This window comes from Strix uralensis, chromosome 24, assembly GCF_047716275.1.
Source record: "Strix uralensis isolate ZFMK-TIS-50842 chromosome 24, bStrUra1, whole genome shotgun sequence".
Lineage (NCBI taxonomy): Eukaryota > Metazoa > Chordata > Aves > Strigiformes > Strigidae > Strix > Strix uralensis.
Window position 1 is genome coordinate 3,389,462 of NC_133995.1, and position 26,119 is coordinate 3,415,580.

At 47.0% G+C, this 26,119-nt stretch overlaps 1 protein-coding gene across 1 annotated transcript in view; it reads right to left on the reverse strand.

Annotated features, from left to right (window-relative positions):
• PKP1 (plakophilin 1) overlaps window positions 1-24,763 on the reverse strand; it is a 42,443-nt gene extending 17,680 nt beyond the window's left edge. The window contains exons 1-3 of the mRNA XM_074893994.1: window positions 24,562-24,763; window positions 17,335-17,435; window positions 7,343-7,767 (exon numbers count right to left, since the gene is read on the reverse strand). Coding sequence (XP_074750095.1) covers window positions 7,343-7,767; window positions 17,335-17,435; window positions 24,562-24,763 — 728 coding nt within the window. The remainder of the gene's footprint in view (window positions 1-7,342; window positions 7,768-17,334; window positions 17,436-24,561) is intronic.
• Between the last annotated feature and the right edge of the window lie 1,356 nt (window positions 24,764-26,119).

A 26,119-nucleotide genomic window follows, 5' to 3' on the forward strand; every position in this document is an offset into this window, starting at 1 on the left:
TGATGAAGGGGCTCTGAACTGCAAAGCTTGTCTGTGTTTCCAATTATATCAGTTAGTCTAATGAAAGTTACTACCTCATCTTAGCATCCTTGCACCTTAGGCCTGCAGCTGGTTGCAGCAGGATCTCTGCTCACGGCAGCAATGTCTCTGTTAATTTGCATCAGAGTAAATGACCACGCAAGTTCAGGACTGAGAAGAGTCAAAACCCAAACTCTTGTTTGGTTATTACTATTTCAGCAGTGACGGGATACAAATGGGAAATGCTTTGTTAACAGTGGATGAAATCAAAAAGTGTGGGGGATTTGCTAGGACAGCTAGGTCGCTGTTGTGCCTGACTGGTGTTATTCCCTGTTCAGGATCCAGCTGTGACTGATGGGGAGTTTTACCTGGAGATCGGGGAGATCAATTCCCATTTGAACCACATTAATTTGTAGACAAGCTCTTGCTCCATGTCATACTAGTGACTGACTATGTAGAGGGGCTGACCATCTTCAGACAATCCAATACACTAACCAATCAGAGTGGTTTTTAATAAGTTCTTTAAATGAACCTGTTACATTTGAAGTATTAAATATTACTACAAGGGAGTGGCTTCTTCTAGGCACAGGATACGCAGACTCATTTTGATTGTGCCAAGAAAGGACACCCGAATGTGGTCACCACCACCAGCAGCTTACAATAAGATAACATATTTTGTCCTTAAGCATCCAGAGGCTCACCTCCACACAGCACAGGCCAGTGAATAATATCCACAATTCTATGGCAAATTTCATACAAAATGTCAAAAGCCAACAATTATGCTGTGACACTGGAAGATAGAATGAAAGACTGTTTTATCTCCCCTTACCCTCATTGCCATAAAGTTGCAGTCAGTTTAAATTACTCATTTCAACACCCATGTAGTCAATGGAGAGGAATAGGTGCTTCCAAATGTCTTAGACATTCTTCCTAAGACAGGAAGACCTGCCCTCTGGAGATACCTCTGCCTCTGTTGGTATACAGGAATGATAAACAGTCTTGGACTGGATCTTAAGCATTCAATGTCTTAGGTTAGATGAACCTCATTCCACTAACAACAAAACATAGGATTTTTCACCAGTTTGAACCTCTCAAAACTCGGCTCCAAGAAACTTCCATTACACTTGCAGCAAAGAAACACTGAACTGAGAAGACAAAGTTTAAACTAGAAACTATGGAGCCTCAGTAATCGTTGGTTTGAATCCAGGACTTTTTCTTAGTCTTTTTCATGTTCCTGAGACACACAATAGAGCTGAGGCACCAATGGATCCGACATGAGTAGCATCAGAGGAACTTCTCCTTTGGGAATTCAGACCTGGGCTGGTAGTGTGGGGAGGGAGGCATAGTAATAAAAACACTAGGTCAGTGGCCATGAAGCATATGTAATCATGGTGAATTTTACTTTTTTCTTTTTAATTTACCAAATTGAGAAAACCCCTAGATCAGGTGCACTTTTTATGAGAAAGAAGGATGTCTGCTTGGTCCAGCTACTCAAGGAAGGCAATTTTCCACACATCTACTCCATAAGAGGACCAAACGCTCCTTCAGCAGGGGAAAACTAGGCATCCAGGTCCACTTCTGTGTAGGAAAAGATGGGAAAGGTTCCATTTCCCCTGCTGGCTCACCAACAGAAGTTCACAGGATGAACAGCTGGGCTCAGTCATGCCGCCCAAGAAGAAGCAACGACTTCTCCTAGCTGAGAATATAATCACCCTGGCAAAGCCCATGCTAATGGGAGATTGTTCATCAGCCAGTCATGGATATTCCTAACCAGATCTACACTATGAGAACAACAACCTGCTCCAAGACAAATTCTTGGACTGTGGCCATCCCTAACCTGGGCCAATGTGCCTGGTAGGAAGAGCTCCAAAGGTTGTTCTTCTTCCACAAGAAAGAAGCAATCAGAATAGGGAGAGACCTCAATTAGAAATGATTCAACAGAGACAAATTAGATGATCAGATTCAGGTGTGGAAGGGAAACAAATACTTAAGAGGATCAGTATCATAGAAAGGCAAATTCCCTCATTTGATACTAATGCCTTTCGTTCACTTTGTATTAGCAGATTGTTTTGCATTGATCAGATCTAAGTCTCCATCCTGGCTGCCAGGGCTACAAGTTCCAGGACAGAAGGAAGCCAGAAAACTCTAACAAATTCCACTGTTCCTTAAAAACAGAGTGTCTAGCACATCCAAGCCTTCCAGAGTCAGGCCGCAGTGAAGCAAACCCAATAGCAATGCTCCATGCCAAGCAGCCACTTCTACTACCTCTGGGACATGGCACCAAGGTTTTGATGCCACTGAAAGCTCAGCTGGAGCTTCCCCTCAGGCTTTGCTTGGTGGGTTGATACCACGGAATATGGGCACAGACTGGCACTGATTGACACTGAGCTAGGGAAGAGGGGATCCTCATCATGTGCAACCTCACCATGTGAACTCTGCCAGGACAGCATCAACAGCAACCCTGCCAAGAGTGCTCCACAACAATTGATTTGGATGCAAATGCACAGTGCAGGCAAGTTCAAATCACAAGGAGCCAGCACTGTGAAATAGTCATTTTAGAGGCAGTTTATCCCAAATAAGAACAAACCAAAATGAAGGTGGCTGTCATTGTACTGGTTTCATTGTGTGACATAACCCTGGAGAATTTATGTTTCGATACTGATCACCTTTATTTATACAAAAAAGAGAGAGAAAACACCCTCAGTACCTTTTCTGACTCTTTCAATAACTTTTGGATGTTTTGACTGTTTATAGTATTTCCAGAGAGACTGAGCTTCTGCCTAGGAATGAATGGTCACAGGACACAAACTTACTGTCCCTGAACTTTAGCCACAGCTCAGAGGGGCTGACTGCAGCTCAGCTGGGCCCAAGCCAGCATCAGACAAATATGACTGTATGGAAAATTCAGAGGGTTGCCCCAGCTTCTACTGCCTCCTCCATAGCTGCCAGCCAGGGTATTCAAGGCCTTTAACAGAGTAGCACCATATTTCCAGATGCCTTGAGAGACACTTGCTTTCACATGATCTCTAATGAAGTGTTTTCGTCTCTTTCTCCCATATTCAGAGAACACCAAAGGGAAATTCATCCATACCTTAAAATGAGGCCAAAGGTGCATGTGGTATTATGGAAGACAACGCATATTGTAAATGGCTCCTGATCTATATCAGTAACCCTTAAGCTGGGGAATGTCTGCAGACACCCCAGCTCACCTCTTCATCTTCACAAATCAGAATACCCTGAATCCTTCACAGGGGGTGAGATTAGGCTGGTCTCTCAGTAATGTCTCCAGCTAAGACACCTGGGTTTCCCCTGAAGTCAACCAATGGGCACTGACTTTGTTAGAGGGTAACTCACTGACCTGCCTTAGATTTCACCTCCATTGGCCACTGACTGCATCTCTGCAAGGGCAACAGCGGCACCCAGCACAGATGCAGGTGCCTCCTGAAGAAGTGACATGCACGAAACCAGCTGACGATTGCACAGACTATTGCAGAGCCACAACCACCACATATCATGATCTAGCCTGGCCCTGGGCTGTCAGTCCCATGTGTGTGTGGTATCTGAAGCACTACGAGCAACACATCTACAAGCAGAACTAATACAGTGCCAGCTGGCGGTAACCACAGCTTTCTGTACCTCAAGTTCCAGCTGGGGAAGACACAAAGACTCAAAGTTTTCTAGTCTGCATTAACATCACATTCTTTATCACTACCTGATGAGCAAGGAGGATGTAGAAACTTTTTTCCTGACTGGGCTGAATTGCAACATGTTATTTAACTAAAAGCTGGCTAGCTCAACATGACACACTGTCATTTGGAGCCTGTTGCAAGTACCACCCATGAGAGGAAATGGTTAAAAGCAGGCAAATATGCATAGTCTTTACCAATTGCTGAAACCCCTGTTGCTGACAGATTCCAGGATGAAAGGCTGCAGATCTGTGGGATGTCACAAGAGCCAAAAAACGAGAAGAGTTCTGGGGAGAAGAGGAAACCCTTGGACACCAAGAAGGCTCTCTCCAGCTCTATCAGATAGAAGAACTCACTCCAGAGAACTGTATTGTGGCAAAATATGAGTACTGCTCTTTGAGAACTGCCTTTGGGCAGGAGCCAGCAGAGTAGCCCATGAACTTCTGAACCCAGGACAGATATACTGAGCTTGGAAATGTTGTTCCAGATATGACATAATGCTTATAAAGGCTTAAGCCCCTGAGTGGTAATAGAGAAGCATGTCTGGAAGGGACATCAGAAGGTCCCATTCTGCTCACTGAGGCAGGATCATAACAACTGAGGTGGTGGAAGTGAATATACTTTAGGAGGAGGGTTCTCAAAGCCAGTCAGTACCATTTAACCTCCTGATCTGAACAAACAGTGCAAAACTCAGATTTCATCACCAGAACCGATACTATGGGCTGAGTAAAACCCTACATCATAGTTTACTTTGTCATAGAATGACACTGTCCACAGTCACTGCATTACAGAGCAGTTTTGTATCACAAACAGACCCAGTGGATCACAGGTCCCACTGTCATCATTCTCACAGCAATGGAAATCACCCCACTGGATCACCTCTGAAAGTGTGGAAAATATCTAGCCCTTCCCTTCCTCATAGAGACGGTTTGCTAATCTGCAGACAAGATACCCACCTACACAGGAGATTTGCAGCATGAAAACTGAACACAAAATTATCCTTGTTATAAAGGCAAAAACTCTACCTGAAAAACTACTAGAATAGGAAGAACAGAGCCCCAAACAGGGAACTACCAGCAGCTATTACCCAGCTAAGCCCTCTTCCTGCATGTGGAGGTTAATAATGGGATGCCTACAAGCAAACCTCTCCCTTCTCAAAGATCAGGCTACCCAAATGAAGATCGACCTCTCCAAGTGCAGAATCCTCCAATCAGAAACAGTCCTACACAGCAAAGAGAGCCCATATACGGTCCTAACCCATCTCTGAAGGCCCCTTCCCAACAAAAGCACACTACAGACCAAGGCTAAGAGTGGGGCCTTATACAGTCAGATACTTTATAAGGGCTAATGGCCTTCCAAATAAGTAATGTTTTCAAAGAGGACAACTCCTTGGTACGTTTCCAAAACTTCAAGGACAACTGCTGCCAACCTCATCTCCTTTGAGTCAAGAGCAGAAGCGTTTGTACAAACTGCTCTCCGAACTAATCCAGCTCTGCAGTGAGTTTCATGCCAAGCAGGGGGGCGTGCACCAGCCAAATCAGATTTACTCAGGGGACACAGCCCCAGCTGAGCCTACGACTTGCAGCCCAACGTTTCCACATCAGAACCAGTTCTGCCAGATGAGCCATGCCCCAAGCCAGGAGAAATGTATAAATGCAGCCACTCCCTAACCAAAGGGCATCCAGGGCTGGAGAGTATTCCTCTCACAACAGCAGTTCTTCTCTTCAGAAAATGCCATTATTCTTCAAGTGATCTTTCCAAAGCAATGACCAAACCTACAACCATGAGCTCTGTGCAGTGCAGAGCAGAGCTTGCTTTGGAGAGAGCCTGCCTGCCTGCAACTAGCTTCTCAAAAGCAGTATTTTCCCTGGGCAGAAGCCAGCTGCAGTCCCATGCCATCCCTCCCACTACACTTTTATGCTCTTTAGTCAGAAATTCCCTAGAACAAGTTACTTCCAGTTTATGTAATATCTCTGGTTCCTATTTCAGAGTAATTACAAAGCTTCTGAAAGTAGCAAGCCAATGCCACCAGTGCTCCAGGTTGGCCAGGTTAATTTTACGTGCGTTAAACATGAAGTAACTGGGCACATGGGAAGCTGAGGTTTCATGACAACATGCTAACGGGCGAGTGGCATTTCTTGGCATGCACACTCTGGGACATACTTCTCCTACTCAATACAAAACTGAGGAAGCTGAGACAGAGAAGAATTAGCCAGAGAAATCTGGAAATCAACATTCAGATGTAAAAAAAAGCATGATTTGGCTCACACTGCTGACTGTGAGAGGGGATTTTCTCAATGTCTACATCACGCCTTGGGTCAACAGCTCAACAATCTCAGGCCTTCGGTGTGAGTTACAACAAAGGTTATGAGCCCTGTTAATTAGTCTCACACTTAAGCTGCAGTGTGCAAATTCTCTTTTGGACCAGGGACCACTAGGAATGAGCTTGGGATCTTCTACGGCCTGTCTGACAAGCTGCCATGTCTCTCTGGGAGTTGTGATAACTTCTGGGTTGGTGCAGAGCAGGCCCTGTATGACAGTGATTCAACAACGGTAGTGCAGTAGCCCCTGGGAACACTTGTGGAAGACACAGACCCTCCTTCTCCAGCCCAATAAAACATTGCAACCCTGAACTGCAACACATCACAGCTCAAAACATGACTATGGTTTGTGCAGACTAAATCTCTTCCAAGACTATGGCAGAATATGGTCGGTGCTCCAGAGCTGGAGGCAGTGTAGCCATCAGCATCAGGGCAGCTTTGAATCAACATCACCGTAATGTCATCAAAACCCCACAAGGTTTTATTTTAGTGAGAGTTCTGCTGCATTGCACGGATATATCAGCTTGGGAGTGTCTGAGCTCACTGGTGTGTTTTACATGCCCTATTGTTGTAGGCAACATTTACAAGAAGGGACCTGATGCTAACTGAGACATGAAGGGGACATCCTCCACCCTTGCATAATTGGGACTGCATGCTCTGGACAGGAAGGAATTGAACAGCTTCCGTCCCCTCCTCTTTCCTGGCTAGGTAAATCATTCCAATGAAGCTATTTATTTCAATTTCTACCTCAATTTTTTCTGGAACCCAAATCAAACCTTTTGGGCAAATGAAGCAAGGGCTGGGTGGAAAGACAGGGGTAAATATGACCACTCAACAGGTTCTCAGCTCTGCTCTGAGTCAGACCCTCAGGAATCAACTCCTTCAAAGTTAGTTGATTTTTTAGGTTTGTTTTCTGCCAAATCAAAGCAGTGTGACAGCCAGGAGAGGCACCCAAACTGTACACCAGGCTTTCAGTTCTTCACCTCCCCACCTTCATCTTGCAAAGGAGCTGTCGGCTAATAGCACCACAGAGACTGGGGGATCATCTTGCCCAACATCACACAGCTGCAGCAGAGATATATACACTGAGCCAGATATGGGTTTCTCTCCATAGCCCATGGAAAGAAGTAAGCCCTTTAAGAGCGTGACTCATCTGACCCACTTTAGACTTTACTGCAGGATGTGATTAAGCGCGGTGTGCACTGGTGAGCAGATCTCCAGTGGCTACAAAGCAGCTCAGGTGTCTAGCTCTGATGGACAGACCTCCACAGCAGATGTCTACATTTACTCAGATTCAGCCCACTGCAGCAGACTTACTTGGAGCTGGACTGAGCCTGTCCATAAACCACGTCCTGCTTGCAGCTCATCATGGGCTGGGCATAGACCACATCAGGCTTGTTGCTTGAGGGGCAGGAGAGGGCCCGTGCTGGCATTTTTTTACTTGTCCTGGTAGTTCCTTGCTGGGTGCTACAGCTGCTGTAGATGCTCTGGCGGTTCAAGGTTGCCTTGTGCTCTGCCCGGCCCCCCACCTGACTCTTCCTCAGCGTGCCCCGGGGTGGTTCGCAGTAGAGGTCAGGCTCACTCCTGCTGCTCTTGATGTTCTGCACAAAGCAGTAGTCGCTGCCAGCCCTGGCAGGGCTGCAGACAGCCTTGCTGTAGTGCTTGCTGCCCCAGCCCTCCATCTGGCTGTACGAGCTGTAGCGCCTGTTCTCCATGTCCCGCTTCAGGGTTCCGTTGTACAGCTGGTCAAAGAGAAAAGACAAGACAAAATATTAGGAAAGGGTTGAGCTACAGATCGACATTTCCAAGCCTACTCCTGCGTGGGTGTCATGGCTACCAAATTCCTACGTCTCAGGTATTTTTGTGGCCCCAAATTTACAGGAGGTTAACCCACCTGCAGCCCTTACAAAGGTGCCAAACCCTCCCTTGAAATCTGAGGACACTTAGCGATCACGATATAGCATCCAGGAGCTTGAAAGCAGAATTGAAAGCTCAAACATGACCCTGGCATTAGAGAAAATGCCTTATTTCCAACACATGGGATCTAACACAACCTGTAATTAGAGAAGTTCACATCGCATCTCTTGCCATCACAGAGAATGATGTCCCATTCTGACCTTCCAGCAATGCTTGCATTTATTTTTAATTTCCTATGCTATTTTGTTCCCCTTCCATTTGTAAGTTGCTTAGGGAGGGAGTAAAGGGAGTGAAAAATAAGTAAGAAGGGATTCTTGAATCTCATTGTGCCAGGAAACAAGTGGAGACAATGAATATCTGCTTATGAGTTACAAGGTGTGTAGTATCAGCTCATATAATGGGATGTTCTCAGAACAATGAGGGATGTGCAATAAGACTTGAGATGACTAAGCCAGGAAGGAAAAAAGAAGAATAAAAGACAGTAAAAGAACTACCTACAATTAATCAAACAAAAAAATGGCTTTATCTGGCCTGCTGTCAGTTCAAAATGTCTTCACCACTTCACCAAAAGTCCTCCAGATTTGCCCCAAGTACACCAGAATTGAATCCAAAATTCTTTTGTAATATTAAACCTTTTGGATGTCAACGATGGCACTTGGAAGCCTGCAGCGTTGTATCCAAGTGAGAGACGAGTCACTAAGGCGTGTACTCCAGAAAGGAAAATAAATAAAAGCATTTTAGTGTTGTTTGCCCCATGATACTGATTTTTTTTCCCCACTGCATCCCCCTCGGCACACTGGCAAGCAGATCTCCAAGACATAGAGCAAACAGGCACGAAAAGAAGTAAAGAATAAAACTACCTGCCCCATCCCGCTTTGGTTTATCCTAGGAAAGCTCATCTGTGGTCTCTTGGTCTCTTTCTGGGCCAAGGTTTTTTTTCTCACCTAATTTTAAGCAGCGGTACTTTGGATGCCTCTTTCTGCAAAAGCCACCCTTGGGCTGGGAGAGAAAAGTCAGCACTGGCACCTTATTATTTCCATGAAGGTTCAAGGCACAAGGTGTGAAAAGCCTGTGCCTGGTGCAATAGTTCAAGTCACTGAAAAAAATCCGTATTTCCTAACCTAGAAACACCATGTGAATGAGAAATCAGCATCCTCTGCAGGCTCACCCTGAATCCCACTGCTCTGCCCCAACTTCATCCCAGCCCTGAGCACACTCAGCATCATTCCTGTCTCCAACACTCTGCAGAATTGTCATTATGTTAATTAATTAAGCCAAATATTTTCATTAACAAACTGATCTTCAGGAATGCAGTGAATCCTCTCTGCTGAGAGCTGCACAGGTAACGGCTGAAAACTTTTAAAAGGGGTTACCTAGCAGGCATGCCATCTGGGTAAGAAGAAACCCTTTAGTCCCGCTGCTCTGATACCCAGACTGCTCTGTCATTTTCAGCACCAGTCTGAAGTAGTTTTCATACTTTCATTCTGCAGGTTTGCATCTAAACAGGTGAATAGCTGGAAGGGGAGAAAAGGGGAGCAAATTTTCATTGCATTTACTCCAGAGGACACAGAAAAAACCTGTTAGTACTGCAGCACAGCAGGTAACAGGTTTGGTGCATACTGCAGAGCTCCCAGGGATTTGGAAGAAGAATTTGCATGTGATAAGAAGAGCAAGGACAAGGTATGTGGGTAAGTGCAATGAGTCTCGGGGGCTCTCCTGGCAGTGGGACAAGCCCGGTGAAATTTCCAGGATGGCCGTGCACAGAGGTTCTCTCCACCCTAGTTTTGCTTTGGATGCAGCACACACACAGCAACAGCCAAGTGACCTTTCATGAAGTCATGCTCTACCCCACTGTGGATGAGTATGTCCTTCTAAGGCTGATATCATCGTCAGTTTTTCTCCATTTTCCTGGGTTCAGAAACCCTTGGGACAGTGAGGGACAGGACAGGGCTGTGGCAGGAAGGTGCAGGGAGGACTTTGCTGCTCAGTGGAGTGGGGAACCCACTCCCAGGGCTCACTGCTGGCAGCAGTGAGCTGGAGGACAGAGCAACAGCTTGTTAGCTGTGAACCCTGTCGTTTTTCTTTATGAGTCAGTATAAACTGGTATTATTTTGTAGGGCTGTCAGAAGCTTGGCAGAGCCGTGGAGCCCCTGGGCATTTGCTGAAACCAATTCAGCTAACCATGGAAGAGCTAGCTTGTTATTTATCTAAAGCTATTGTTTGCTCTACAGTGTACTCACATGGGCTCCCTGCCAGCAGAACAGGCGAGGGAAGGTGTGAGTGTGTCTGTGTTTATAGATATAGAATTATCAATTCTGTATTTCCTGCTGTGTCTTATAGTGGCATATAGCACTGTCCTCTTTCCTGCCAGCCCTGAGATGAGTGAAGCAAAGCGACTGCCTGTTTGGAAAGACACCTTTCTGCAACACAGGGAGCCCTGAACGGCAAGTCAGTGCAGGTCCTGGCAGGGCGGGGAAGCCTTTTGCAAACTCATGGGAAAATAGTTCCCGTGTGATGTGAAGCTCATTACCAAAGTCAGTGCATGACTTTTATTGCTGATTCTACCAGATGCTTGGCTGAGCCCATTTTAATCTCTTTCAAGTGGCACGGACCTAATTGGTATCTTAGAATTCCTCTTTGCAGCAGGAGCCTGATCCAAAGCCTCCAAATCGATGAGGAGTCTCCTGACAGCTTCCGCGGATTTCAGACCTGCTTACCAAATAGCCTTTGTGAATCCTTGCACAGACATAGTTGACCTGATCACTTCTTGGACTCAACAAAGTGCTGTGTCTGTGCCTTAAGAGCATCTTTCTCAGACTAAAACCTATGTCCCCAACTCAGATGTTCACCAAGACCTTCACTTCTAACACTGGAGCAAACATGGCCAAGGGAATGGAGTTCCCCATGTTTTTAGCTCTTTGCTGGATGCAGCGATCAGTGAGATAGGAGGCACAGCAAGGTAGAAGCGAGGCACTCTGCTGTCTGGAGAAGAGATGCCACCTCTGAAGGTGAAGGTGATGCTATTACATAGTCTGTGGTTTAAAGAGCCACCTGACAACAATCTTGTAACTTTTGCTGATGCCATTATGTGTGTAGAGTGAGCTCTCCCTGTGCAGAATAGCATTAGTGAAAGGAAATAATCAATCTCTCACCTTCAAACCTCATAAACCACCCAGATTTCCTAACACTCTGAATTGCATCTGTCCACTGCTTGTGGGTGTTTGCATGGGGGAGGTGGGCCAGGTCCACACCTTTAGGAGTGTGAAGAAATGCTGGAAAAGACAGGGAAGTCCCTCAAAGAGGGATTGGAGACAAGAAGTAGTGATTCCCTCTGCACTGCAAGATCTGGAAACCATTTTAGAAGAGCACAGGCTGTCACCAAGACTTCTCCCCATGGGACCTGAGACGTTCAGGCAGCTTGGTACCTCTCTCCTTTCAGCCAGACACCATCGTGCACTGGCAGTCCCTGGCACTCATAGGATGCAGGAGGATGATCACGTGCAGCTGGGCAACTCTGACATCCTGAATTTTAGGTTGAACTTCTCCTCCCTACTGTGAAATGAGCATGTATGTTTGAGGCCAAGACTTGGGAGCCATTCATTCATATTAAAACAAGGAGGGGAGGCATGGGGAGGAAAGGCAGCGAAGATGAGCACTGATAGCGTGCAGGTTCTCTTATCAAGCTCAAGGAGTAAGTGCTTTCCTTCACTGAAAGCAGCAAAGACCTGCCTTTAAATTAATAAGCATTTGTGGATCACCAGTTCTCAGCCTGTGACATGGGACCATTTTAGGAACATCACCTGGAATATCCAACAGTCGCACAGGACAGGTAAATACATATCTTTAACCTCTTACTTTAACTGGTATAAAACTGCTGCTAGAGAGAAAGTCAAAATGGCATTATCCCAGTCATTGATGATGAGTCCTTTACAGTCTTTTTCTTCCATAAACCCTTTTGCTTAACGGGAAAAGTCCCTCTCCTCCTCCCACTTTCCAGAGAAGAAGAAGCATAGAGCAAGGTGCACCAGCCCCAGGAATCACACTTGGATCTCAGCACTGCCTTTCCACGTCGGAGGCCCTCCCAGATAACTGGGTGTTTCTGACTTCTGCATCTAAGGACGCGATCAGTTCATTACCTAGCTCTAATTTTTTCCCTTGCAATTTGTTTGTTTCTAGAGCAGCAGACAGAGAGAAGTAAAGGACTCCGTATAAACACGTCAGGAGCAGGTTTCTCCCAGGCTGGAGGGCAAAGCACAGGCAATGCAACATGACAGAGTCCCACCCTGAGTGATGGGTGGGGAAAACTCTTGATGCTACTTGCGAAATGCTTTAGCTGCTACCTGCTACACACTCCATTGCAGGGAGAAAAATTGCAAAACCAGCAAATAAATTGTTTATCTATTTCTGAAACGTTCTTTCCCACCTCTCCTGGGTGCTGCCTTTCCATACACTTTTTCATCTGTTTTTTTATGCAGCTGAGATTTAGGTCTTGATGGCTCAGGCTGTTCTGGCCAGGGAAGGTAATGTCCAACTTGCTACTCCAAAGCATAAAGCCTCTTGCAAAACCTCACAGGGAGACCAGGGACGAGCAATGATGTGCAACAATTATAAATCTTTGTTTTCTTTGATAAGGTTGTCCAAACCACTCTACTTTTGGTGTTCTTTTAAACTTCAAAGTGTCATCACAGCAAATGACAAATCTTGTCCTGAAATCCTTGTGGGACAAAGCTCCCGTTGATGATGAGAGATTTTTGTCCACAGAGGCAAAGCCAGCCAGGGATAGCAGGGAGTGTTCTTGTCTCGTGGCGAGCATCTCTCATGCAGATAATGCATTTGGGAGAGAAAGCTCTGCAACTTTCTCCCACAGAGAACATTTGTTTAAAAATCTACATACGGTCTCTAGTGCAGAAGGATCACCAAAGTGCATGTTTCTCATTAGTGCCATAACGGACATAATTGCTACAGAAACCAAGCTGGGTGGGCCAGTGCAGCACAGAGCCTGAGGCCCCAGCAGTGGCACCTGAGGAAAGCAGTGGTGGGCACTGGTGGCCCAGTAGCCACTGGTCCCAATTGTTATGTGCCAGGATCCAACTCAGTTAAGTGTTTTAATCAGAGCAGCCTCAGACATGCCAAATATTCCTTGGTCTGGGAGCAGGGCTGTTTTCAGAAGCGTTATTCACTACAAGCCCCAGGCTGAGGTCAGCTCTGTGGGGATGATGATCTGGTCCCCTTGTTGGAGGCAGAGCACCCTAACATCCTTCCCTACCCAGCACACCAGGGGCTTGTTTGCCCCTCATTCTGGGCAGTGCCGGGGGGAGCATCCTGCAGCTTACACCCACATCATGGTGGTGTAGTTCCTTCTTGTGGAAGCAGCAGCATGGGGAGGTTGGGTGTGTTTCTGCACCTTGTCTTGATACTGCCTCATCTTGACAGTGCCAAAAGAGACATGGGACCTGGAACCCCCCCGAATCTCTAGGAGGATGGACCTGCCAACCTAGCAGAGCCAGACACGAGCAGTATTGCTGCAGGTGGGAATTAAGCCTCAGAGAGTCTTTGCTGATGGCATGCACCCCGGCTCCACATGCTGCTGACCCCTTGGTGATTAGGATCTGAGAGTGCATCTCCAAAGCTGTGCCTGCAGTTGGGGTGAACAGCACACTCGCTGCAATCCACGGGCCACCAGACAGCAACAGTGGTTTTGAGCCCAGTGCTGAACGGATCCCATTTTTGGGGTGGTCTGAGGTGTCAGAGTCAAGAGTACAGCTCATGCTGAGACTTCTCCCACCATGACTGCACTGCTTTAGGTGTCCAGTTTGGCTTAAAGCTCCCTCAGGTTTGTCTGTGTAAACTGTGGTCAGCACTGTACTTCTGTGGGACCTCAGGCAATGCTCAGGCCTTACATCAGGGCATGGCATAGCCAGCTCCTACAGTCAGAAGGCTTTGGGAACTGGTGGCCACTCATAACTCACATTGTCAGTAGGGTGACAAATGTCTCTAATGGTCTTCCGAGCTCAACAGCACCTGGATTGAAAGATCACCTAACACAGAGAGGTTTGCAGTCACTAACGCCCCCATTACTGCATTCCACCATGGTCACTGTGAAAATGGAACCAGGGACTTCATCCCTGAAGGCTGAGCCAACTCTGACATGTGAGCCAAGGAACCACTGCAGCCAAGTGCAAACCTGCTGCCCTCAGAGTCCTGTTTCTGGAGTGGTCCCACTGATTTCAGTGTTACCTACAACAATAATGAATAGAAACTCATTGCATTGCTAGTTACAGTGATGGTACAAACAAGGCACCCCACAAGAGGAATGTTGAGAAAATGGTCTTTAATAATGGGTAAATCAAAGGTTTTAGTCAGAAGTGTTGACTGATCCAGAGAGAGCTATTCCTCCAGATCTATCATTTCTTTTGCTCTAATATTTGAACATCAATAACATAAGGTTGAGAAGAGAAGTCAGAAGCAAAAACCTTGAAATTTCCAAACACAAAACAAGACAAAAGGAGGAAGTCAGGAACAGTAGTTTTAAGAGCTGTGGGTGAGACAGAATACCTCCTGCCATTTAGAGTCACCATCTAAGGCAATGCCTAAGAGTAAGGCAATCTAAGAGCAGTGTCTAAGTTGCAGGTGCTGTGGAGCAACAACATGGACATGGATTGCCTGTTACACCTTTTTTTAACTCCAGAGGTATTAAGAGTAAGTAATTTTCCTGAATACTATACCTGCTCATTTCCCTGCAATATCTGAATTTGACTGTGCAGCTCAAAGGACTTTGCAACTTCTCAGAAACATTCACAGCACCAGCTCCAGCTGGAAAGAAGTCCAGCAATTCTGTCTTCAAAACCAGGTTTGCTTTATCTTTCTTTTCATGTCTTACAACCCAGGAATTACAAACAGGAAACATTTTTTAGAATGCCTAGAACCTGCGCAGACATCAAACAGGTCCGTAGACAAAAGTTAAAGTTAACCCAAGCTGGAGGCTGGTTGTGGATGTGCGTAAACATTTAATACTTTTCTGGATGAAGCAAAATGGAGGAGGTTCCTCGGTGTGGTTGGGAGTATGGTGTCTGTTAAGCTTGTTAAGCAAAATTAGGCTTGAGGTTATATGTTCCAATGTGCCAATGGCACTTGGGACTCATCGCCCCTAACTGCAGTCATCTACCTGTTAGGTGACTGCTCCGATCCAGCTGCCAGTGGAAGGAGATAGGCATCCAGAGGGGCTGATTCATCCTGACCTGACAGATCTCCAAGATAGAGGAGATGAATCACCTCCTCGTACCTCTCTCTTTGTTGGCTATGGGAGGAGTCTAGACGACTTGTTAAGACTAAATGACTGATTTTCAGATAGACACAGTTAGGTAAGACAAATTTTACTGTGAATCCTTCACAAGTCCCAGTCCTTTTTTCTAAAGTAGCCCAGGTCCTGAAGATCTTTACCAAAAATTTCTAGAATGAAAGGCTTGTAAGATACTTAGGTTTGGAGAGAAGCTTTCCCTCATCAGTAAATGCAGAAGAGCCCTTCAGAGAAAAGCCATGAGCTGCATAAGTCCATGGTGAACCAGAAGTGACTGAACTACTGTGTCCACAGTACTCTGTGGTGTCTAATGGAGGCCTTGATCTTTGTAATCTTCTTGCAAGCTGTTCACCAGAACACCAGCATTGCTGGACTGAAACCCCCAGCAGCCAGTGGCATTTCTAACTGCCTAACATTTGTCCAGCTGTCATAATGACTGGGAAGAAGATCAGGAATTAACAAAATTAGACAATAATCCTCACACCAGCAACACTAGCTACAGTATCACCTTGCCAGCATGAGCATGAGATGGAGGGGCAGCTGCAGAGCCGGGGCTTTGCTTCCTTTCTTTTTAACAAAAACCACCTCAAACAACAAGAAACTACTGGAATGGCTGGAGCAGAGCAGTTTTTCTTAGACAAAGCATAAGAAACTCCATTCAGGAATCACGCTAGACAAACAGCAATATATCATTGAAAAAAACCATCACCATTATTTGACTTACAAAGCCACCTGTGGCTCAGGAGGTCCCTCAGCTGCAAATTTCTGGTGGCCACAAAACCACTCCGGGATGCATCACTGCCTACTTACCATGCTTAGACCCTCTGCAGAGGCCCATCACTGCCTCAGTGATGGAGACAGGATGCTTGGCTGGGTGGACCTCTGCTCTGACCCATCACAGTCACCCTTCTGGTCTTAGACCAGGCAGAAACATCACTGTCTGGGATTTAACCAGCTCAGCAAAGGACAATGAAACAAGTGTTCCCAGTCCTTCCTACTGAACCCGTAGTAGGCAGCAAACACAATGATGCAAACTTAGCAAGTGACATTGCTGCCTTGAAGCAAGCATGCTACACCAAGGCCATTAAAAAAGACAACAGATAAATCCTTCTGAAGCTGAGGAATGCTGATGCTATGAACAGGCAGAGGATCTCGCGACTACCAGGAAAAGCTTCAACCCTCTGTCTGTGTGCTTGAAGCCAACATAAGTACCTTTCCTGGTTCAACCCTTTGATGGTTGACAGGGACTGGTTTACAGTCCCAGAGTTGTTGAAAGGAGCCCTTTCTTTTTCTCATATTCAAATCCCAGATCTGTGAATTGCTGCCTTCTACTTTATAGCTGATGAAAACCCAAGGAAGAACAGACTACAGGTCTGAGCTGGAGGGGCAACACGAGCACAAGTTGTCCCAGTAGATGATGGAGTGGTTCAGAGTGATTCCCAAGAGTCTGTCACCAAGGACAAGACCAGGACCTCTGTGGAATGTATAAATTCAGGTTGCACAAAGATAAGTACTATCTCACCTGTGTTTTTTCTGGAAACCTGTAATATTTTCTTTGGAAATCACTATGGGAGAAGTGGACCACCTCTTTTCCAAGCTCAGAGAATATCTGAAAAAAGTCTGCACTAGCACTGAGATTGGGAATAGCAACACAGTTATAATGCACATACCCTGATAATCACCCGTCAACCACATTAATGTTGTTCAAGAGAAGTTTTGGTACATGGAAACAAAAATGGAAACTGTTCCAGGTGAACAGTGGATGTGCTCCAAACTTGAACTGAGTTGTAAGAGTCTGAACCCATGACTGATCCTTCAGACCTCTTGTGCCGTGTGGATATTAATCCACAAAACCAAACTAAATCTTGTCCACACTAAAATCCCCAACCACATACAACATAGATATAGCGTCCTCGACCACCCTCTTCCATTGCACTGAATTACTTTCTAAGATAGCCGTAGCCATGCATAATCTCTCTCAGGCAAGTTTCTGAAGTGCTACGACCTTGCTACATGACTGCTCCTGCTAGAGGGTGCTTTCTTTACAGGTTACCTCAGGAGTACGCCACAGTTCCCAGATAAAAGAGTATCTTACCGGATATCCCCAGCTGCTGTTTCCTGTTTGGGTTTTGGCGTAATAGCTGCCCCGGGATGTCCCGTAGCCATAACCATCAGCTAAACCATCGTACATGGAACCTGTAAATGGAAAAGCATGGTCAGCAGGAGAAAGTGAGAAACTGGTCCCAGCAGGCACCCCTTCAGGGTATAGCACTCTTTTTTCCAATGATCTTAGTTACTGAAGAATAACAGAGTTAGAAACCTTAGCATAGGAAAGACAGGCAGCAAATTGAGCCCTTGCCATTGCAGGTAACTCACAGAAGGTATTTGTTTCAGAAGAGCTCTTGGAAACTCCAGACCTCAGACCACAAGCAACAGCCTAAGGTTTTCAGCACAAAATACCAAGTGCCATAAAATATACAGTGGACAAGAGCAGACAGGGTCAGAGGCCAGGCCAATATCTTAGGTCTTTGCTGTGTGAGAGGAACTGGATGCTATTTTGTGCTATGTATCCTGGAAGGTCTGAACCTGGAACATGCTTCCCTTATTCTGACTTAGAGGTAAATTAAATTTACCTCTTCTCTGAAGGCAAAACCCACTCCCGATCCTTTTGCCAGTCTGGCTTTCCTGGTCTGAACACTAACAATCACATCAACACAGGCAGCCTGAGCAAGGCTTGATAAATTCAATAAATAGCAAATAACAAACATGATGGGGATCTGAAATAGTCAACCACTAAAAAATTTCGACCTCCAGTCTCTGAAGATCACTCTGTGTATTTGTACTTTCTTTTCCTGAAAATTATTTCTGCAGTGCTGTGGGGATATGTGAGACTAGATCTTGGATATGTTTTGTAAAGATGCAAATATCTCAGATCAGGAGGAACCCATCAGCCATTTCTACTATTTCTCAGTGCTTTTTTTTCAAAGTGTTTGGATTTACTTATCCTAGCCCTACTGAAAGCTCTTCCAGCTGTCTCTCACCAGTAGTCCTTGGCAGTGCAATCTTTGGATCCCTCCTAAAAGTATTTTACTCAATGTTACATTCATCACTACAAGAAAAAATTAAGTGAGTCATTCTCTTTCCACAATGGAATTCCCTTAATCCCCTTCAGATGGTCCAGAAGAGTTTAAGGTAATTTGTTTCATTTTCAAAAGTGCTCAATAATTGTGGCATTCCAAGTCCCGTTATCAGGAAGCGCAAACCCTATACTCCAATTAACTTCCAGGGGAAGCTCTGAATGTCTAATGAAGTACAAAATCAGGACTTACCTGTCTTAAATTATGCACCTAAACTGGTGGGTAATGTCAGAAATATCCTAATCTCTCTGATTGTTTGATAAGACTCATCTCTTAGATAAACTGGATAAGCTTGACCACAAAGGCCCTGAAGCCACTCAGGTCTTCTACAGCCACTGATCCTTGGAATAAATCTAGTTTATTGCTTTGCCTGAGGCATCCAGAACCTGTTATGGTGATCTGGTTCATGGCTAAAAAATTCTTGCATTTTCTCAGGAAGATGATTTCCGTAGATGTGGTATAAATAATAAGATTTGCTTTCTATTGTCAATAAGAGAGGAGAAAGACTGCATGGATGGCAACATCTGAAGAACATCACTGAATGCAGAATAAGTAACAGCAGAGCAGTGTCACAGACATACACTTGTGCAGAAAACCACAGGATCTCGTTTTCCATAGACTTGGTGGGCATTGTTCCCTATTAATTGTTCCCTATTAACAGATCTCTCCAGCTCTGATGGTTTGGATACAGTAAGTTGCACAGAACTTGCTGATAAGGCAAGGAAATGGCTATCGACATGCAACAGGAGATACAATTCAGCTGTGCCCTTCACCTTGTGCTTCCCTCCCCACCCTGGGATCTCCCGGAAACTCCAGATCAGGACATTAGTGCTGGGCTTCAGCAGAAGGAAAACAAGGCTTGAAATGGTAAATCTGGGCCAGGTGACAGAGTTAGCTAGTAACAATAGTTCTGAGCACAAAGATAAGATAATCCCATGATAACAGTTTCCTGGAAATTTCTTCTTACAATCAATCTCTTGTTCTGTGCAAACATCATGCAGCTGTAGGCAGGAACACCTGGGAGCATTTTCCTGACATTGTGAGTGAGCAGTTGAAAGAAAGGATTTCTGAGCATGACTCACAGGTTAATTTGACCAATCCTCCCTGGAGACCATGCTTTTCCTTTCAGGATCCATTCTTGCCATGCACTGCACTAAAGACTCTGGGGTTGAGCAAGGAGACACCAAAAATAAGCCAATTTAAGCACATCTCTAATTTTCTTTTATAAATTCACCACTACATGGCCAAATTCAAGAGATCAGGCAGTTCCTGCAAGTTTATGTTCTTCAGTTGTTGAAGAGTTGCCTTCACCTCCAAGAACTGGTATATAAGAGCTTATAAAGATATAATTACATATAACCTCAAATGTTCAAGGCATTTTGAAGCTGCCTTGCTGGTTGGAGAAGGTGATTCTCCTGCCACCACACAACTGTGATTTATTGCTTGGAGAGCTCAGACTGAAGGCCAGGAAGAACCTGGGGATTTTCTGATGAAGGTGGCTAAAGAAAATGTAATCTTTGTTTAGTCCTGCAAGTTTAGACACTTCTCTGCCTGGTTCATCTTGAGAACCAGCTTGGAGGTGTATCACCAGCCCTCAGGGAGAGGAAGGATATTCCTCTTTTCAGCCACCACAAGGGTAATGACCATAAAAGCTGGTCACAGATCCTGAGAATCTATCTCCTGAAAAAACATTTTGGCAGGGAGTGGAAATGCTCTTTGGGGAAGCTGCCTCCCTGGGGCTTTTTTCTAGCTATGTCCATATGTCCGTGTCCCATTTGTTGTCATCCAAGCAGCTCTTTAGGTCTCTGAAGTGCCCACTTGCACTTGGACAGGACAGAGCCAGTTAAACCCACTGTATTAGTAGTAGATAACAGATGGGACAGAGGCAGAAAAGGCATGGATGAGAATCACTCAGATGAAGCACAGTCTCCCAGGGACCGTGGTTGTGGGCAGAAAATACCCCTGAGGGCTGCTCAGGTGCTGGCTGGGCTGCCATAGAGACCCCTCTCTCACAGCCTCAAATTGTCATTCCCCAAAGGCATTTCCCTCAAAACTTGGTCCATCTAAAATCTCATTTAACTGCAATGGGACAGCTCATGAGAGTAAAAACTAACTACAACAGGTAAGGATTGCAAGATCTTGCACTTAATCACTGTGAGTCCCGCTACATACTCACCTTGCCCTCATCCTCCTCTCTATAGCTGTTATCGATCATTGCAGAGAAAACTGAGTCTTCCATCTAACCAAATATGCCTGTGCTTGATGAGTTACTTTCTTCAAAGGCAACATTACACCCCTTGAAGCTAAGAGACTGATGGCAGGGAGAAGAATTGTGTGAAAAGGGTGATTTTTCAAACACAACAGTGAAAGTCTTCGGCCAGGCACATAAATCTAACATTGTGGAAATGGATGAATGTTAATAAATATTAATCTGTGGCAGGGAAAGGCAAGACAAGGACCAGTCACTGGTAGTGCAGGCTAGACAAGTTAAATAAACTATGCATGGCTTTAAAACAATAAGGATGATTAAACATAGGAAAAACGTAGTAAGAGAAGAGGGCCTGTGGGAGGCACAAAGCAAAGCCTGAATGCCTCCTAGGAGAGAAGTGTTAGTGAAATCCCAGAAGTTGAGATTCTTGCAGGAATGGCCAAACTTCATTTCTGCCCTCTGGCCTATGAGCTAAAGGGTTTTGGTATTTTTTTCTATACCAGTAAGCTAAGGTTTGTGGAGGAGTGGATGGCTTTCACAGAATCATCTCATGCTGGGGAAAGGTCACAGAAGTCTTCAAAACACATGCTATCCCCAAAATTTCCTCTTCCCTTCACATCAGAGCAATGATGCCCATTAGAGCTAGGTGGAACCCCATTAGAGCTAGGTGGGATTTCTCCCCTGTCAGCCACAGTCAGCATAGCAAACCTCTAAATCACAGCTCAGCTGCGAGTCAGTTGGCTACAGCACTCCTCAGTCGGGTTTCCTCAGATCTTTGCTCCCTGCTATACCCTGTCAGCCAGTGACAAGTCACTGGCAAAACTTTTCTTTAGCCAGAGGACTTTGAAGACTGGTGCTGTTGGCTACGAGGAGCTGGTTCGGCTTGGCCTGGCCTTTTCTCGTGCCATGCCACTGAAATTCATTTTCCCTGGAAATTCGCATGACTTGTAAATTCAGAGGTAGACACCCAGTTAGTTATTCCCATGATGAGAAGGGCAGGTATGCCCTAGGGCAGACCCCACAGACCCTAAACCCAAGGAGGACAGACTCCACAGACCCCAAATTCTGCAGCCATCCTTGGCAACACCCATAGCTACCGTGCTGAGAAAAGGCCCCGCTGTGGGTGCAGGATTATGTTGCTTGCAACTGGTTTCTGCTCACTGCCCTACCCCAGTGCACTCCAGTTTGAGACCAGATGGATTATCTTGCCCTGCTGTGACTTGTGCACACACTGGGTGACACCAGATCTTCAGAGAGAGGCCACCATGCCTTGACTTGCTGACTCCCAATAACCAACTAATTTTATGTATCCATCAATTATCAAGACCCTCTAAAGAAACTCCAGTTATGGGTTACAACAACGTCTATCCCTGGTACATGCAAAAGGGGTCCATGTACATGCTCCCTATCCTACATACAGAGGCACAAGCATTCCTGAAGCTGGGAGAAGCTCTGTATTGTGCTTCAGCTCCTGCTTAAATCACAGATCAAAATGTAGCAACAGATGTCTGGACCTGGACCAATACCTGACCAGACACGCGCAGAAAACTGTCTGGGTGCAGAGGGAACAAAGCACTCAAACTTTATCAAGGGGCTTTGTGAATTCCCGAGCTTGTGCTGCTTTTGAGGAGCATCTCTGAGAAATCATGGGGGCATGCGGGTAGCTGATGTTGGAGGAGCGTTTGAACAGGCAGACATCCACACCTGACAGACCCACGTAGCCTGTTTGTAGGAAACATTAATGCATCTCATGAAGTTTGCTCAGCTAACCTTGGGACAAACAGCAGTAAAAATCAATAGTTGAAAGTTTAGCCTGACCCTCTCAGGCTTCAGGGCAGCAGAAAACCCCAAGAATAAATGGCAATTTCTTGCCCTTCTGGAATTCTGTCCAGAAATGCCCCGAGAGAAGCTGCTGGTGTGAATCAGCCATCAGGACCTTCCTGCTGGCCAACCTCCCTGTGGTGGGAACAGGACAGCCTCAGCCCCGTGTTTGGAGGCAGCTCCTGGGAGCTGGATGTGACTCAGCTTCCCTGGGATACAGAAACCAGAGCTGCACATTTCCACGCAATTCCCATTCCCAGACTTTTCCAAAAGTGTCTGGAGGAGGGGTTTAGCTTCAGCCTGTTGAGCAGAGATGGGCAGCTTGGGAAATTTTTTTTCTTTTTCTTTTTTTTCCCCCAGAGGTTTCACCTGGGCTCCTCTCCAAGTGGAATAATTCCCTTCTGCCTCCCTTCCTTCCTGTCTATGGGCAGTAGTGGGAGACATCTCTGCCCCATTCCCCTTGAAATACCCCTGCACTGGAAAGGGAGGCTGGCAGTGCTCCAGTCCTCATCCAGACCCTCTTGTCTCATCTGGGTTTGTATTTTATTTTGTCAGGTCTGACACCAGAACACCTTAAGCAATAAACCCTCTTGAGGTAGGAGGAGATTTGCATCTTCCATTTTGGTGCCAGAAGGAAGGTCTCCTTGCCCTGTCCTCCACCCACCCATTGGAGTTTATGTCCACAAACACACAAAAAAAGAGAAAGCATAGATTTGTTTCTGGAGGTGCCCATCATGGATCACTACACACATGCCATCCACCATGTAGCTGCTCTATTTCCTCCATCACAGCAATTGCAATGCACACAGCCAGGATGGCTCCTGTGGGAGCACCACCTCCACTCATCACCCAGTAGCCTAGTGCAACACAGCTTCTCTTGGTAAACCAGCCCAAAGTGTATGTCTGGACCATGACACCTCATCAGCACTGGATTCAGCCTCATGATCCAGTTTGGAAAAGCCGCTGGGCAAACCATAGTCCTCAAAAGAGGTGGCAGAGACTGGCCCAGCTCACCCATCTTTCCAGCGAACACACCTCTACATGCTGCTCACTCTGGACGCAGCTGAGTCCCAGCCCCTCTCTCCCCCAAAGTCCTAGGCTTCCCGCTTCCCCATGAACTCATCCAGGCCAGTGAGCTCGCTGCAGCTGCTGGCAAAAGCACCTCTGAGAGCCAGGAGGTTTTGCACTGTGGCTGTCGCAACCCTCTGGGTTTGCAGCTCCTGGCTGGGGAAAGCTGGGGTTTACCTCCAAATCAGCTTTCTCCAGATGCAAGGATGGTGAATAAAACCATTTGCCAAGTCTTCACCCAAAGAGGAAGGTATTCCAGTACAAAACTTGGCTCCAGGACTCAAGGGACTACTTGCTTTCTACGGCACAGACTAAATGCACGAAGGTGGACTGGCTGCCCAGACCCCTACACCCCTTTCTACCCATCTGCAAAAGGTGGGAGAGGGGGCTGCAAAGCATCCCCACTGAACACAGGCCACTGTGGTAACAAAAGGACGTGGCTCCTCCTAACTTATCTCCTTCCTACCCTTCACACTGGTGTGTCCCTGAGGCTCCCACACTTCTCAGCCTGCAAATGGGAGAAATGTTAGGAGCTTCAGAGACGAGTCCCGAGCTCAGATTTACATCCTATGAGCAGGCAGAGCTGCCTGCTCTCCACCTGCCACAGTGCTCAGGAGACAGCCGAGCCCCAGCCTGTGGCCAGCTCCTGGCCCCATGGCAAGGTGGAAGAGCAATGCTGTTAGCTTTGGCCGTCCACAGGAGGGGACGGGTCTGGTGGCGGATACCAACCTTGGGGGCACTCACAGAGGAAGGATTCACAAAGGTTAGGCAGCTACTCCAGCTTTACAGCCAGGGAACAAATGGTTAATAACACCACACTGAAATGTCCGAGTGCCTCGGGGAAGTGGAGCAGTGCAACACTCCCGGGAGATCAGCTCCAGCTGGGAGGTCCACACATCCAGCTCCGTTTCGTGTCCTAACTCTTCCATCCAGTGCAAGAGACCTCGGCATGCCCTGCCCAGGGTAACCCGTGAGAGACACAAACCAGTCTGTCCCCCACAAACAAAACCCCGCAAAAACACCCCACAACATCTGCTCTGTCCCCAGAGGAGACTCCCTTGCTGTCCAGAGTGCAGTGGGATTTTACCTCGATTGGAGTGGCCCACACTCGACGACACAGATGACTTCTGCTTCTGCCGCTTGACCGTCATCATCACTTGCTCTTGGACCCGCTGTTTTCCTGTGCCCTTAGTCTTCAGCTTGTGGTCCGAGGGCAGGGCCAGAGTGGAGCTGGCCTGGTCTTGGAAACACTCATATGCCAACGCTGTTTTCAGTGGAGAGTGAAGCATGGCTGCAAGCAGACCGTGGGGCTTGGGGGGAGAGGGGACTGCACTTCACCTGACCGTGCACGACACAAGGCGACAGCAAATGCGTCTCGTGCTGAGGTTAATCTCCCAAACCCCTCCTTGCCATACGTCCCCCGACCGAGGGTGTCTCAGGGCTCCTGCTCCCGGCTCAGCTCCCCGGCGTGTGAGCAGGCACACCCTCTGCCAGACTGGATATACAGCCCTGCCTGCACACACCCACGCGCTCCCCGCTGCAGCTCGCTTGCAGCCCCCGCGCCGCCGCTGCAGGGCACGAGGCTCCTTGCTGCCCTTGCCCCAAATCTGCCTCCCCCAGCCTGTGCCAAAATGGACTGATTGAGGTGGGCGTGTGGGTGCCAATGGGGAGCAGGCAAGGCTGGGATGCATGAAGGTTGGGGATGGACATCACTGTCCCCTTCACTGTGAAGGGCTCACAAGTGAGGCTTTGTGGGTCTGGGTAGGAAACAGTGCTCTTCAGCAGCCGGAGGGCTGGAGGATCTCCCACACAGCCTGCTCGTCTTGTATTTTACTATTTCCCTTAGTCTAAACTGGATCAAAATGGTATCTCAGTGCCAAGAGCCTGGGGACGCCCCTGCTAGTAAGAGGCAGCATTGCACATGCCATGGGTCAGAGGAGCAACGCTGCCCTCAGTGCCCGTTCCTGCCTGGGGGTCCAGCCTCTGTCTTGCCGAGATGCTCCCAGGTCAATGTGTCCAGCTCCCCATCTGCAAAAAAGCTTCCTCTGCCTGCAGAAGTGGCAAAGCCACCCCGCTGAGCCCAGGACTGCAGGGTCGCCTGCAGAGCGCCTGAAGTGGGGGTCATGGAGGGTCCTGCTGGCTTCAGGGTGCTGTTGTGTTCATGGAGGTGAGATGTCTTCCTAAAGGGGGTCCCACTTTTTGCAGGGACAGCCCTATGGAGAAATCAGGGGACCTGCCAGGCAAAGAGTTGGGGCAATCTTTGCAAGTAACTTGGGGTAGCATGGAGAAAAATAGGACTTTTAGCAAGCAGAATAGAAGATAAAATGGCTGTGCAAGAAATGACATGCCAGGTTATGAATTTAAGCAGAGAATTTTCTCTCTGCCAAGCCACACTGCAGCAACTCGTTTGCAGAGAACCGAACACCTCGGTGCTGGTGTGACCAGTTTCAGGTCACAGCAAGTGCTGACAAAGCTCCTGCCAAGCCACAAGAGGTTGATACAGGAGAAGAGGCACAAACCCCATCAGGAGAGAGGCCGAGGGGAGGGTGCTCAGGGCAGAGGTTTCCTGGGGCCCCCAGGACTGGGGTCAGCACACAGCCCAGAGAAGGGCTGGGAGGAGCAGACTCCTCTGTGCTGCTGGATGG